This window comes from Rhincodon typus, chromosome 17 (genome assembly GCF_021869965.1).
Source record: "Rhincodon typus isolate 14 chromosome 17, sRhiTyp1.1, whole genome shotgun sequence".
NCBI classification, from domain to species: Eukaryota; Metazoa; Chordata; class Chondrichthyes; order Orectolobiformes; family Rhincodontidae; genus Rhincodon; species Rhincodon typus.
In genome coordinates, this window is record NC_063348.1 from 25,400,529 (window position 1) to 25,415,480 (window position 14,952).

Here is a 14,952-nt window from a genome sequence, read left to right on the forward strand (position 1 = left end):
CCACAGTGATCAATTTGATTCGAAGCCAGCCTAAAAAGACAAGGAAAATTTCCATTTTTCAATACAATTGCAATAACTTGCAAGATTGCAGATAGGGCACCTGCAATATTCCCACTTAATTTATTCAAAATCCTTGGTTCAAAACCAGCAAGTCCTGGGGATTTGTTCCTCTTTAGCACCATTGTTTTCTTAAACACAGTGTTAATTTTCTTACAGTTAGGTAAATTTCCATCTTTGATTCAAAATTTGTTTCCTCAGGGCATTCAGCATGCTGTATTCTTCCTCTACTGAAATCCTTGTATGTTTTTCCTTCTCCCTCGTTGTAGCTCAATGTGCTGACTCACCATTTGCTGCTCCTTGTATCTTTCCCATTCACCAGGATCTTTGCTTTTTTGCATTTGTTCTGTTTTTTCTTTTTAGTTTTGTTATCCTTTACTTTTTCAATTATTAATGGCTGTATGTTTTCACAATAAGAGCTCTTGCTCTTCCATGCTCGAATGGTTTCTGTATCTTCTGTTATCCCACATAACTCTTTAATTTTAACATTAATTCTGATGAATTAAGTTTCGAATACCTCCTGCTAGCTTTTTACCCACTGACACATCTATCTAGTTTACTGTAGACTTTCTTGGTCTTGTCAAAGTCAGACTTACCGCGATCTAGAATCTTGGCTGATGTGTGTTTCTCCTTTCCAAATGTAACATTGAAATCTGTTCACTGTTAGATAAATGTTCACGTACCAATTTAGTTATTCACTACACCTGACTCATCATTAGACTTGATGTGGAGGTGCAGGTTTGGACTGTGGTGGACAAAGTCAGAAGTCACACGACACCAGGTTATAGTCCAACAGGTTTATTTGAAATCACAAGCTTTGGGAGCATTGCTCCTTTGACAGGTAAAGGAGCAGCACTCCGAAAGCTTGTGATTTCAAATAAACCTATTGGACTATAACCTGTTGTTTTGTGTCTGCTGACATTATTAGACATAATATTTCAGTTCCTGTTTCTACAAATCTATTGAAAGTTATTTAGTCATGCTAAGCTGCTGTCTTAAATTTTAAAAAGTCCACAACTTTGTAATCCCACGATAGTTTAACAGTTTTCTTCTTAGCTTCTGAATTTAAATCATGGAGTCTGTTACTTGTATTAGATATATATAATTTCACACAATTATTTTGTTGCCACAGCCTGTTCTGAGATGCAGGAACTGACCTGTTTCAAAGCATTACCCCTTTGTTTTCTGAAATGTTAATACCGTTGACATTTTACTTTGACATTTCTGAAAATAAAATTAGCTGAATTTCCAAGGGGAACATATTCTTTTAGTCCCAACTAGCCTGGCCGGAGTTTCTTACTAACTTGCAGTGTATTTTTTCAGCACAATTTGCCCAAATGTGGCCAAACTAGTGCCAAAAGCAGAAAAATTCAAATGCAGCTTATATCCACCACTGAACAAATTTCCTGATCTAATGGGCTGTTTTAAAAATAAAATGCATTGGAATCTGGCTCAGCCCACACAATTTGCCATGCCCCCAGATTAAATTAATAACCATGGTGATTTTTCATTAATTACCCCATCTGTTGCCCTATACAAAGGCTCTTAACACTTCACTTGGTACGGGACACTAACATGCACCTTTTTAAAAGCTTTCAGGTCTTAAAAACATTTAATTTTCTAAAGATGACCATAGTATAACAATGAAAATTTCAGTTGTTTTGTGGAGAGTTCTGAAGTCAGTTTCTGTTACTTACGATTGTGTTCCCACAGTGGTAGACTATAGACTCTTGATTAAAAGTGCTTTTTTTTTGCGATTAAACCCATTTTCAACTTTATTAATAAATCCGCACTAGTTGGCACTCGGATGTTCTTTAAGGCAAATTTCTACAAAAATTGCATTCTAAAATGCTGCCAAATTAAAAGAGTTCCTGACTAGAATACATGTTAAAGAATGCTTCAGGGTAAGCAATGACTCAATTTGTGGGATTTTCCAAGACCTACTGTCATTGGCAGATGCTTTGTTGAAACTCTCTTTTTAAAATAAAGCTCCCATGCTGCAAGCAGGGGCTTTTAAACTGAGGAATAACTTTAAAGCAGTAACCATCTTGTTTCAAGTTGTAGATTACTTGTGGGCACTCGTCCTGTATTGATATTCCCTTTCAATGTAAGTTGTCTCCATACCAAGATCCTCTCTCTATTCCCTCCTCCCCATCCCCACCACCCAACCATTCAATTTTAGAGCACTAATTTTGCTCAGTCGTTTTAATTAAGAAACTCCCCAATCTTTTTCCTAGTTTTTCTTTTTTTTCTGTTTTAATGTGGAACAGATGGCAATGATATACTAAGATCTAACATAGTCAACAAAAAGTGCTATGTTTGTTATGGGTTTGTTGATATATTTGTATCCTTATCTGTTCTAGGATGAGTTTGTATTTGAAAGATCTTGATGAAGGTGCTTATTTTGTGCTTCACAATATCATTGCCAACAAGTTGTGTGAAATAAGAATTCTGGAGACAGTACAATCCAAGATCTCTTTAAAGCTACTGTTAGAACTTTACAAGAATAATTATCCATTATGACCTATAAGTTCCCTTCCAAGCTCGACAGCATCTTGACTTAAAGCATTTTTGTCGCTCCCTCACAGTTGCTGAGTCAAACTCCCGGAGCTCTGTACCAAACTGCACTGGGGACGTACATACACCACCTCAGACTGCAGCAGTTCAGGAAGGCAGCTCATCACCACCTTATCAAAGACAATTAGGGATGGGTGATAAATATTGATCCAGCCAATGACGTTCATGGCTTGTGGGCAAATCTTAAATTATCCAGGCACTCGTATCAGGATTTTCTGGACAGTGGTTACTGCAGGTTGTCTGGAAAACTATGAAAAGTGTCTAATATCTTGTAGCTTATAGTGTAGATTACAGTGGAGTGCAGAGGTCCAGTATTACTGAAGCTGAAGCATAAGCCCATCCATGTAGAATAAGAGGTCTATTTTACAATTCACACACTGTTCTCTTTACTTTGCCTTCCCACTGATTTTTTTTTATATAGAAAGGATGCTACAATTTGTTTTGTTCCCCCCTCATTTCCTGAAATTTCTGATTGCATTCAGAGGTATAATTTCTAGTAGTAATAATTATGTTCTGGTGCTTCATGCAATTGACCCATTATTCATATGGTTTTGATTGCAAATGTTGGTTATTTGATGCCCAATCCTGTTGCTGACCTGATTAACACGTATTCATAACAGCAGGACCTGCTATATAATGCAGGGTTGAGATTGGGGACAGTTTTGCCCTTACTTAGCATAGGGGCATATCTAGTTATAGTGACAATATTCTGTTTCAGTTTAGAGATCAAACAATGACCTCTCCTGCTGTTTATTATTCATGAGAACATGAGAAATATGAATGGGGCTTACACCCCTCCATATACCCCACTAGTCAATCTATCGGCAACAAATATGGGAGGGAAGCAACCTGTAAGGGGAGGAGCAATGAAAAGTAAACAGCCAAGGCCAGGATCGGGGGCTGCTTATAGCCAAAGTGGAGTTCAGAATTTTTAGCAGATCTGGGAGTTCTATCGACTGCATCTTTGGAGAAATCTGCAACTTAGGATGTCCAGCATGGTTGGCCGTGTATGGGAGGTACATCAAGGAAGAGGCTAAAAAATGGGTAAAGGGGAAGAAGGAGGCTGCAAGATAGGTGTGGGAGAGAAGAGGCTGCAGTAGGAGTGAGGGGGCAGGAAAGATGCTGCAAGAAAGGTATGGAGGGAGAGGAAGGCTGCAGAAGAGGTGTAAACGGAGAAAGTGGCAGCTGTGAAAGTGGTATATGGGGTGGAAGAGAAGCAAGATTGCACGGGTGGATGGAAAGGAAGCTGCAATAGAGAGATAGCAGTTTTAAGCCTGTCAACAAAGGAATGCTCAGCTAACTGGTGTCCAAGAAAACTTTATATCACTGATGTAATATATTCCTTGCAAATGAATGTGGAATCTCTAATTTAAGGCAGCATAAGTTCAGGAGCTTCTATACTTGGGAAGAAGTGCTGGATCCTACTGGAATGAATGCTGTGATAATTGTTAATTTCATTCTGAGATGCAGTAGAAGGAGTAATAACTACCTGCTAAAAATACTTTGTGCTTACGTAATGAAAATGCATTAGCTGTGACCTTATCAGTCTGTGGAAGGTGTTCAGGAGAAAGCTTTTTGTGTGTTGAAGTATGTGTCAGTTATTTTGAAAAACATACTTTGCTAACTAATGCCTGTTGTCTTCTATCAATTTAAATACTGCAGTATCAGTTAACGCTTTCCTTGTGTGATGTGGCTGTCAGTTTAATGGCAAGTTGGCTATTATTGAGGATATTGATTAAATCCTCTAATTCTGTTTCTGTGTGAGTACAAATACCCTGTATCACAACATAAGTCAAAGAGTTGGCAAGAGTAGAAAAAGTAGCCTCCAAAAATCAAGAAGTAGCCTTTTAGAAAACCTCAAGAGGACTCCTCAGGAGAAAAAAGTATGCATTTTTATTCCTGCAGCTGCCATTTTACCTTATCAATACCATGATAGCATTTTAGCCTCCAGATTTGAGCAATCTGTGTGGGACAACCCCAAGTTGAAAAATACCAGCAAGCAAGAAGTAGCCAGAAGAGTCAAGATTGGATTGTAAATGCATTTTCTGTGAAATCCTTGGAGTGTGAGGACATGCAAATACTCTTAATGACCCCATAGAGAGTCTTTGGGATCCCTGGGCACTGACCTTGCTTCTGTCTCCTGTATCAACTACCAGTCCTCTTCTCCTTCTCTTGCTTTGTTTCAGGGATTATTCCTTCTCTTGGGTCCCTTGCATCCTCAGGCCCCAACAACTTTTCCAAATCTGACACCATTCTCAACAGTTTATAAGTAAGAAACTATGCTGCTCAATTCAAAGAAAGCCAAGATTGAAATCACATGCCCCTCTGTCAAAGTAATCCCTTGATCAGAAATGCAGTTCTGTTCCCATTTCTGCTGTAATGGAGAGTTGGAAATGCATTTCCCATAAGAGCCTTGGTAAAACAGTTAAAAAACTAGGTTAGAAATGTGTCTGTCAATAAAATTAAATTGATTGGGCTGTACATACTTTCTTCCGTTTTGTAGCTTTACATGAGAACATAAGAAATAACAGGCCACCAAGACTGCTGTGCCATTCAGTGAGATCATGGCTGATCTGATTGTGACTGTGATGAAAAACGGACTCTTATCTATGCTGCTTTTTATGTAGTGCCTGCTGAATGTGAGATCTTGATGTATGTATGTTGAGTGCCGAATTTTCTTACAGTTCATATATCTGTACTTTGTCTATTAAGCACTTCAGAATATCCTGAAAATGTGAAAGGGTCTATTTAAATTTCTTTGTTACTTTTCTGCTCATCTTACTTTGAATAATTTCCTTCAACAAATTTTTCCTTTTTTCAGTGCTCAATTTATTTCCTACTTGTGAGCATCATTTTTATTATTGCACAAGGTGAGTGGGAATTCCCTTGCCAAATACCAAGTTTGAGAAGACTTGGTGCACCAGTATACTAATCAAATACTTTTCTCCCCCACTTTCTCTTCCCTCCCCAATACTTGGAAATCTTGGAAAAGACATTGGCACTCGAAGAAGGTTACTGAAAGGCAATTTCTGTTTACTTTTCTTTCTATATGGACTGCTGTATGCTAAATTGTAGATTATAGCAAATGCTTGTGGTAAGCTGAGGACTGATTGGTTACAGTTTTGGAGAAGTCGGCATAGACACCTTAACCTATATTATACCACAATATGTCCACCCACCACCTTCTGCAATAATCCAAGAAACCCTTCAGGGGAGGTGGTGATATAACAGTCATGTCACTGGGCTAGTCACCAGAGCACCAAACAAATGATCTGGGGATACAAGTTCAAATCAGTAGCAGTGTCCCTATCTCTGAGCCAAGAGGCCCAGGTTCAAATCCCACCATGGCAGATCTTGATAGAATTTGAATTCAATTAATAAAGCTGGAATTAAAAAGTAGTCATCACTCTTGGTGACCATGAAACAATTGTCAATTGTTTATAAAAACCCATCTGGTTCGCGAATGCCCTTTAGGGATGGAAACCTGCTGTCCTTACCTGGTTTCACCATCACTTTAAGGGTAGTTAGGAATATGCAAAAAATGCAATCGTATTAGCGACACCCACATGCCAGGAAATAATAGAGTAAATTAAAATCACTTTAGTTGTGAAAAAATATAACTAATTTTATGAATTAGGAAATTGACGTTTGCTGATTTGGGCTGATATGTGGAGACTAATGATGAGTAATATGCTAGTACATTAGTTGCTGGGGTTTTAGAAATATTGGTGTTTGTTCCATTGCCAAATTCTTATGTCTGTCCGAAGTATTGTCCCAGTTTTACTCACATTTAGTAATAAATATGGGAAGAAATTAAAAACATGAAGGTGCATTGTATGTAGCCTTCTTCACTAGATTGATTTTAGGAATGAGAGGTTGAGTAAGTTGGATCTAAACTCTGGCATTTAGAATAATGAGAGGTGATCTTATTGAAACATATAAGATTCAGAAGGAATTTGACAGATTGGTCACTGGGAGCTTGTTTCCTATGACTGGGTAGTGTAGAACGGAAGGTATGGTCTCATTATCAATCCATATCCTTTAGGACTGAAACCAACAAAAATTTATTTACTCAAAGGGTTGTGAACATTTGGAATCCACAACCCTTGAGGTTTGTGGATGGTCCATTTTGGAATATATTTAAGGCTGAAATTGACAGATGTTGGATGTCTGTCTGAGGGAGACCGGGAGAATACAGGTGAGTGAAGTTGAGGCAAAAGATCAGCCATGATCCTATTGAATGACCAAGGAGGATCAAGGGGGCCTTATGCTCTGCTTCTGCATCCAATTCTTGTGTAGTCAATTTTATGTATTTCTTTTATGAGGAATTATTTTATTTCTTGATCATAGTGTTTAAACTTTTTGACTAGTATCTATAGTTTAATGCATTAAAGATCAGTTCGTGATGTGTAAAGGTAAATTCTTATGCTTTAGGATGTGATCATGTTTTGATATTGCTTTAAAATTATGTTAAAATACTGAACCTGAGCAAATTACAACAGCAGCTTGGAAAGAAAGTCAGAGGCTGTGTAGTTGTACATTGTTTTTCTTTGCTCCTGGACAGAAAATGATTGTGATTTTAGTTTTGGTGTTAGAAAGATATGCGCGGGGAGAAGACTATTAAGACACAATGATAAAATTTGTTTTAAGAAGAGCTGCTGACCGACCTGTAATTTTTTTTTCTCTCCATAGCATCACCTCTGCTGCTTTTTGCTAATAGACGAGACGTCAGATTAGTAGATGCAGAAACTGTGCGACCTGAATCTACTGTGGTAGTCAGTGGCCTGGAGGATGCAGCTGCAGTTGACTTTTTGTACTCGGAAGGCACGATTTATTGGACTGACGTAAGTGAAGAAGCCATTAAACAAACACATGTGAATCAAACTGGGAATGTGCAGAAAGTGATCATCTCTGGACTTGTTTCGCCTGATGGATTAGCTTGTGACTGGTTAGGCAAGAAGCTTTATTGGGCGGATTCAGAAACTAATCGAATAGAGGTTGCCAATCTCAATGGCATGTCTCGTAAGGTTCTTTTCTGGGAGGATCTTGATCAACCGAGAGCTATTGCGCTTGATCCGCAGCATGGGTAAGTGTTTCGTTTTTATGTTGCTTTTTAATTTTGATGGCGAAGGGTTCATGATTTCTGAATTTTGGCATACAAGGGAAATTTGATACCTATTCCCTGTTTCCCCCCTCAACTTTTCAAAGGTATTATTTAACTTCCCGCAACTGAACAGATGTTCAGACTTAACCAGAAATACTTTGTCATGTACTCTATGGAGAATACTAACATTTAATAAAAGCTAAGTTGACATTAATGTGGAAGGAAAGGACAACATTGTTAATTCCCCCTCCCTTATGGAAGTCTGTTTTCCTGTCACTGAACTCTGATTTACTGCAGCCATCTGACATTTAGATTCAATTTATTTCATTGACAAGATGCATTTTGTAAGGGGACATTTGATGTTACAAGTCAATTATTAATTTGTGTAGAATGTCACAAGTTTGACGACATCCTTTTGGAGATTTGATGGTCTCTCATAATCAAGTATGTATTTCCTGATGCAAAGAAATGAGGTATGTTCTGGCATTACTATAATCTGACTTGTTGGTCTCTGTTGTAAATAGAAGACGTAACATGCATTTAGCAGTCAGCCTGTAAATATGGTAGAGTTTTGGAAGGCAGTTGGCACCCAGAAAACTCCCTTATTATTAGGAAATTGAAATAACTCCACAGAGGCCGGTATCCCATCACCAAGTCACCCTTTATTTATGCATGGAAAGACCTAGGCACTGATCCAGCTCTCTCAGCGTGTCAGGATATCTGACACTCCTGTTTTTATTGGTCAGCCAGGGCTGCTTGATTGGACCAGATTAACAATCCCACTATGAAGTCCACCTGGCTGACCTCATTCCAATCACTACAGAAATACTTTAAAGATGTAAAGTGGAAATATGAGCAAAATTTTTTTTATAGTAAACAGACTTTGCCTTAAGGTGTAAAGTGCCAGTGAATTAAGTAATGAATAATGATGAAAGCCTTACTAAAGGAGGGAGTAGAAGAACATCTAGAAATGAAGAAACATGGATTAGTCAGCATAGATTTCAAAAGGAAAATATTTGTTTGATCAATCTTTGTTTCATTTTATTTAAGGAATTAACAGCGAGTAGACTATGGTAATGTAGTAGTTGTAATTTACCTGAATTCTCAAAAAAAAAGCGGTCAGTAAGTTACCGCATTATAGACTAATAAGGACAGAGAATTTGGAGGCCATATGGCAGAATGCATTGCAATCAAACTTCAAAACAGAAAAGAAAGAGTGATAGTAAAGGTTGACATTGTTCACAGTTGTGAACAATGTCAAAAACACTATTTCCACATTTTTAGATGGCACCAAAAGTTGTTTGGGTGGGTGGGTGGTATGCATGACAGTCAGTACTGAGAAAGATTGCAACAAAAACACAGAAAGATATTAATACACTTGCCGAATGCACAAACAACTGACAACTAATTTTCAGCACAGACAAATCCCGGCTTGGTTGGATGAGGAGGGAGGTCAGTTATTACTTAGAAGGTGCAAGCCTGAGTAGGATACAGGAACAAAGGAAACTTGGATTGCAAGTACACCAATAAAGTTATTCCACAAGTTTGCAAGGCCATAACCCAGCACGGAAGTTTGTCTGGAGAGAGTTAGAATTAAAAAAACTAGGAAATTACACTCAAACTGTATTGAACCTTGATCGGATCACTCTTTACGCAGTTCTGATAATCATATTAATAAAAAGAATGTTGAAGCAGTGGAGAGAGTGCCACGAATGTTTACAACAGTGGGAACAGAAATGTGCCAGTCAACAGGTTTTGACCCAGTGACAGTAAAGAAGTGGCATTATAGTTTCACAACAGGATGATGTGTGATTTTAAAAACTTTTTGAAGAAGTCTTTCATAAAATATTTCCTGTAAAAAAAAAAAAAATTTATACTTCAAGGAAATAAAAATGTAAATCACTCAGACCTTTTAAAGTATCGATAGCAGACATTGCGAAAACCTGAACTTTCTTATCTTTATGTAAATAAGCATCGTCAAATTGATAACAATTATTAGAGATTCAGCACAGTCAATAACTTAGGGCCTTAGAATGTCTAGGCTTTCAGCCATGCTTGTAGTAAAAGGAGATTCTGTTTAAGAAAATAGTAAGTCTTAAAACATTTTAAAAAGTTTTTTTTTAATGTGTGCTATTAGCAGTATAGTATCTATTACAGTGTATAGTGAGTGAATGGCCAAAGTAATAGGCTGGTCAACAGGACTTTAACTAGAAAGTAGGAGGGAAGGGAATGGTGAAACTTGCCCCAGTGGGAAACAAAGCAGCAGGTTTACATCTGTAGTGGTGGATTCAACTAAGTGGAACAATATGAAAGAAATGAAAGTGAAGGAGAATTCGGGAGAGGTTATTAACGTCTCCAGCACAGACACAAATAGGACAGAGTGTTTGGAAAAGGCTAGCAATCAAACACTGGAAAAACGAATGAAAATGAGAAGAGGGAGGGTTAATACAGGACTGAAGGTGTTATATCTAAGTGCATGCAGGATAAGGAATAAGGTAAATGAGCTTGTGATGCAAATCGAAACTAGCAGGTATGACGTGGTAGGCATTACGGAGACGGGCTGTAAGGGGATCAGGATTGGGAATTGAATATCCAAGGATATACATCCTATCGAAAAGATAGGCAGGTGGGCCGGGGGAGTGGGGTTGCCTTATTAGTGAGAAATGAAATTAAATCCATAGGAATAAATGAAGTAAGGTCAGATGGTGTAGAATCTGTGTGGGCAGAATTGAGGAAACACAAAGGTTAAAAAAAAAATAGTTGGGGTTGTGTATAGGCCTCCAAACAGTAGTCAGGAGCTGGGGTGCAAGATATACCAGGAGATAGAAAAGGTGTGTAAGAATAGCAAAGTCACAGTAATCATGGGAGATTTCAATATGCAGGTGGACTGGGAAAATCATGTTGGTAGTGGATTGCAAGGAAAGGAGTTTGTCTACGAGATGGCTTTTTGGAGCAGTTTGTGGTGGAGCCCACAAGAGAACAGGCAATATTGGATTAAGTGTTGTGCAATGAGGCAGACTTGATAAGGGAGCTTAAGGTAAAGGAACCCTTAGGAGGCAGTGATCATAATATGGTAGAATTTATTCTGCAATTTGAGAGGGAGAAGATAGAATCAGAGGTAATGGTATTACAGCTGAATAAAGATGACTACAGAAGTATCAGGGAGGAAATGGGCAGAATTGACTGGAAGAGGAGCCTAGCAGGAAAGACAGTGGAACAGCAATGGCAGGAATTTCTGGGAGTAATTCAGGAGACGCAGCAAAAATTCATCTCTTGGAAAAAGAAGCATGGTACAAGGAGGATGAGGTAACCATGGCTGACTAACGATAGCATAAAAGCAAAAGAGAAAGCATATAATGTGGCGAAAGGCAGTGGGAAACCAGAGGACTGGGAAGCTTACAAAGACCAACAGAGAGCAACAAAAAAAGAAAGAAGGAGGGAAAAAATTAAATATGAGGGTAAGCTAGCCAGTAATATAAATGAAGACTGTAAGAGTTTCTTTAGGTATATAAAGGGAAACAGAGAAGCAAAAGTGGACATTGGACCACTGCAAAATGAGAGTGGAGAGATTGTAGTGGGGAACATAGAAATGCCTGAGGAACTGAATAATTACTTCGCGTTAGTCTTTATGGTGGAAGACATGAGTAAAATGCCAAAGATTCAAGAGCATCAGGGGACAGAGCTGAGTATGGTGCCATCACCAAGGAAAAAGTGCTGGTAAAACTGATTGGCTGGAAGGTGGATAAATTACCTGGACTGGATGGACTACATCCCAGAGTTCTAAAGGAGATAGCTGAAGAGATAGTGGAAGAGTTAGTGGTGATCTTTCAGGAATGGCTAGAGTCAGGGAGGGTCCCAGAGGACTGGAAAATCGCTAACGTGACACCCCTGTTTAAAAAGGGAGTAAGGCTAAAGATGGAAAATGACAGGCCGATTAGCCTAACCCCAGTTGTGGGTCCATTGTAAAGGATGAGATTTCTGAATATTTGGAAATGTATAGTAAAATAGGGCAAAGTCAGCATGGTTTCATCAAGGGGAGGTCATGCCTGACAAATCTGCTAGAATTCTTTGAGGAAGTAATGAACAGGGTAGACCAAGGAGAGCCAATGGATGTTATCTACCTGGACTTCAATAAGGCCTTTGGCAAGGTGCCACACAGGAGGCTACTGAGTAAGATAAGGGCCCATGGTGTTAGAGGCAAGGTGCTAGCATGGATAGAAGATTAGCTGCCTGGCAGAAAGCAGAGAGTGGGGATAAAAGGGTCTTTCTCAGGATGGCAGCTGGTGACAAGTGGTCTTCCACAACGGTCAGTGTTGGGACCACAACTTTTCCCTTTGTACATTAATGATCTTGATGAAGGAACTGTGGGCATTCTGGCTAAGTTTGCAGATGATACAAAGATAGGTTAGTATTGAGGAGGTAGGGAGACTTCAGAAGGATTTGGACAGGTTAGGAGAGTGGGCAAAGAATTGGCAGATGGAGTACAACGTGGGAAAGTGTGAGGTCATGCACTTTGGTAAGAAGAATAAAAGCATGGACCATTTTCTAAATGGGGAGAAAATTCAGAAGTCTGAAGTGCAAAGAGACTTGGGAGTTCTAGTCCAGAATTCTCTCAAGGTAAACTTGCAGGTTGAGTCAGTAGTCAGGAAGGCAAATGCAATGTTGGCATTTATTTTGAGAGGACTTGAATATAAAAGCAGGGATACTGAGGCTTTATAAGGCTCTGATCAGGCCACATTTGGAGTACTGTGTGCAGTTTTGGGCCCCATATCTCAGGAAGGATGTACTGGCCCTGGAGCGGGTTCAGAGGAGGTTCACGAGAATGGTCCCAGGAATGAAAAGCTTAACATATGAGGAACGTTTGAGGACTCTGGAACTATACTCATTGGAGTTTAGAAAGATGATGGGGGATCTAATTGAAACTTACAGAATACGGAATGGCCTGGACAAAATGGATGTTGGGAAGATGCTTCCATTGTTAAGAGAGTCTAGGACCCAAGGGCACAGCCTTAGAGTAAAGGGAAGGCCTTTCAGAACGAAGATAAGGAGAAACTTCTTAGCCAGAGAGTGGTGAATCTATGGAATTTACTGCCACAGAAGGCTGTGGAGGCCAGGCTATTGAATATATTTAAGACGGAGGTAGATGGGTTCTTGATGATCAAGGGTTACGGGGAGAAAGCAGGAGAATGGGGTTGAGGAACTTATCAGCCAGGATTGAATGGCAGAGCAGACTCAATGGGCCAAATGGCCTAATTTCTGCTCCAATGTCTTATGGTCTTGTGGTAATGCCATAGCAGCCATGTGGGATTATACAAATGGTTGGAGGATATAACCTGGAAAGGGGGTTTCAGTGTAGGGCCAGTTCCTGGCATTTATGGGATGTGGGCATTGTTGGCTAGGCCAGATTTCATAATTGGCCTCGAGGAGGAAGCCATGATCTCTACAGTTTTTTTGGTGCGGTGATACCATTAGTGCTTTTAGGGAGAGAGTTTCAGGAATTTGACCAAGTGAGAATGAAAAGCTGATATAGTTCCAAGTCACGATGGCGTGTTGCTTAGAGGTTCACTTGCAGATAGTAATGTTTCCGTGCATTTGCTACTTTTGTCCTTAAGTCGTTTAATACATCCAAATACAACCCAAAGCACAAATTGCAGAAATTGCTGGAGTACTTGGCATAAAGTGGCAGAATTAGATTTCTTAATACATGTTTACTGCAATGAAGGTTCTTGGAGTTCTGTTACAGATGCCAACAGGGACAGTTTGGAGCGTTCAAATTCAAACTGGAAGGTCTGGCACATCCTCTCACACTTAGTGGATATCAGGCTCAGCTGTGAGGTTACTGCCAATCCAGAGTGTGATGTTGGAAAGGTGTTTTTGTAAATGGAATAGCAGAGGGTTCAATGCCGGGTCCCTTGCTGTTTGTTGCATACTCGTAGATGGCACAAAAATATGGCATTGAACCTCAGTTGCCGCCTATTAGCCCACACCACCAACTAATCAATCTTCTTTCAGAGTTCCACTTTATCTTCCTCACGCTCTCCTGGCAACATAACTTAGGGCAGCTTCCTGGATTTGCACTGGTCTTTACCATTAAATTTACTACATTTCTGTTTCATTTCATGTTAATGATTTGCTTGGCAGCTTTCAATTATGTTTTTCCTTCTAACAGTCTGCTTCATGGTGAAGAGTTTGTTTCAATGTCTGTTCGGCAGCATGGAAGTACTTAGAATCATAGAGTTATACAGTGCAGAAACAGACCCTTCGGTCCAATTCGTCCATGCCAACCAGGTTTCACAAACTAAACTAGTCCCATTTGCCTGTGTTTGGCCTATATCACTCTAAATCTTTCCTATCCATGTACTTGTCCAAATGTCTTTTAAATGTCATAACTGTACTGGCCTCAACCGCTTCCTATGGCAGCTCGTTCCACATACGCACCACCCTCTGTATGAAGAAGTTTCCCTTCAGATCCCTTTTAAATCTTTTCCCTCTTACCTTAAAATTATGCCGCCTAGTTTTGAACTCCCCTACCTTGGGGAAAAGACCTTTGCTATTCATCTTATCTATGTCTCTCATGATTTTATAAACCTCTATGAGGTCACCCGTCAACTTCCAATGCTCCAGGCAAAAACGTCCCAGCCTAACCAGCTTCTCATAACTCAAGCTTTCCAGTCCCTTATAATACTTGTAAATCTCTTCTGTACCATTTCCAATTTCTCTTGGCCAAGCGCAGTATTATCAGCATTTGTAAAACAGTGAATGTTTGGTCATTTGCTTGAGATTCAAACCAGTTTGTTAAATTGTTAATGTTCCAAAATTTGGATAATTCAAATAAGTAATAGAAATAACAGTTACAGGTTATATTTAACCAGAACTGTTTATAAATCACAAGTGTGCATCGAGTGATTCTTTTTTTAAAAATCCTCTTTTAAGATAGGTACTCCTTTCATATAATATTGTTTCATGATCTATTCCTCTGAACCCATATATACACAACAGTTCTTCCAACAAACTGGAGAAAACATACAGATTTAACATCTGCTTCGTAATGCTAGTGAAATTGGACTGTTCAGACAACAATTATTTAAGTTAATTTTTCTGATTGCTGTTGAAGATAATGAAGGCACAGGGTACATCATCTGTAAAAGTAATATATTTGAAAAATTTTGAAATGTCAATATTTTAATCAAATCCTTTTATGTGCAGACCAGTGT

General features: G+C 39.1%; 1 protein-coding gene across 2 annotated transcripts in view; it reads left to right on the forward strand.

The window, feature by feature from the left end:
* The window catches only part of lrp5 (low density lipoprotein receptor-related protein 5), a 181,108-nt gene that overhangs the window by 20,777 nt on the left and 145,379 nt on the right, over nucleotides 1–14,952 (forward strand). For both annotated transcript variants that reach the window (XM_048606985.1, XM_048606986.1), the window contains exon 2: nucleotides 7,327–7,720. In XM_048606985.1, the coding sequence (XP_048462942.1) occupies nucleotides 7,327–7,720 (394 nt within the window). The remainder of the gene's footprint in view (nucleotides 1–7,326; nucleotides 7,721–14,952) is intronic.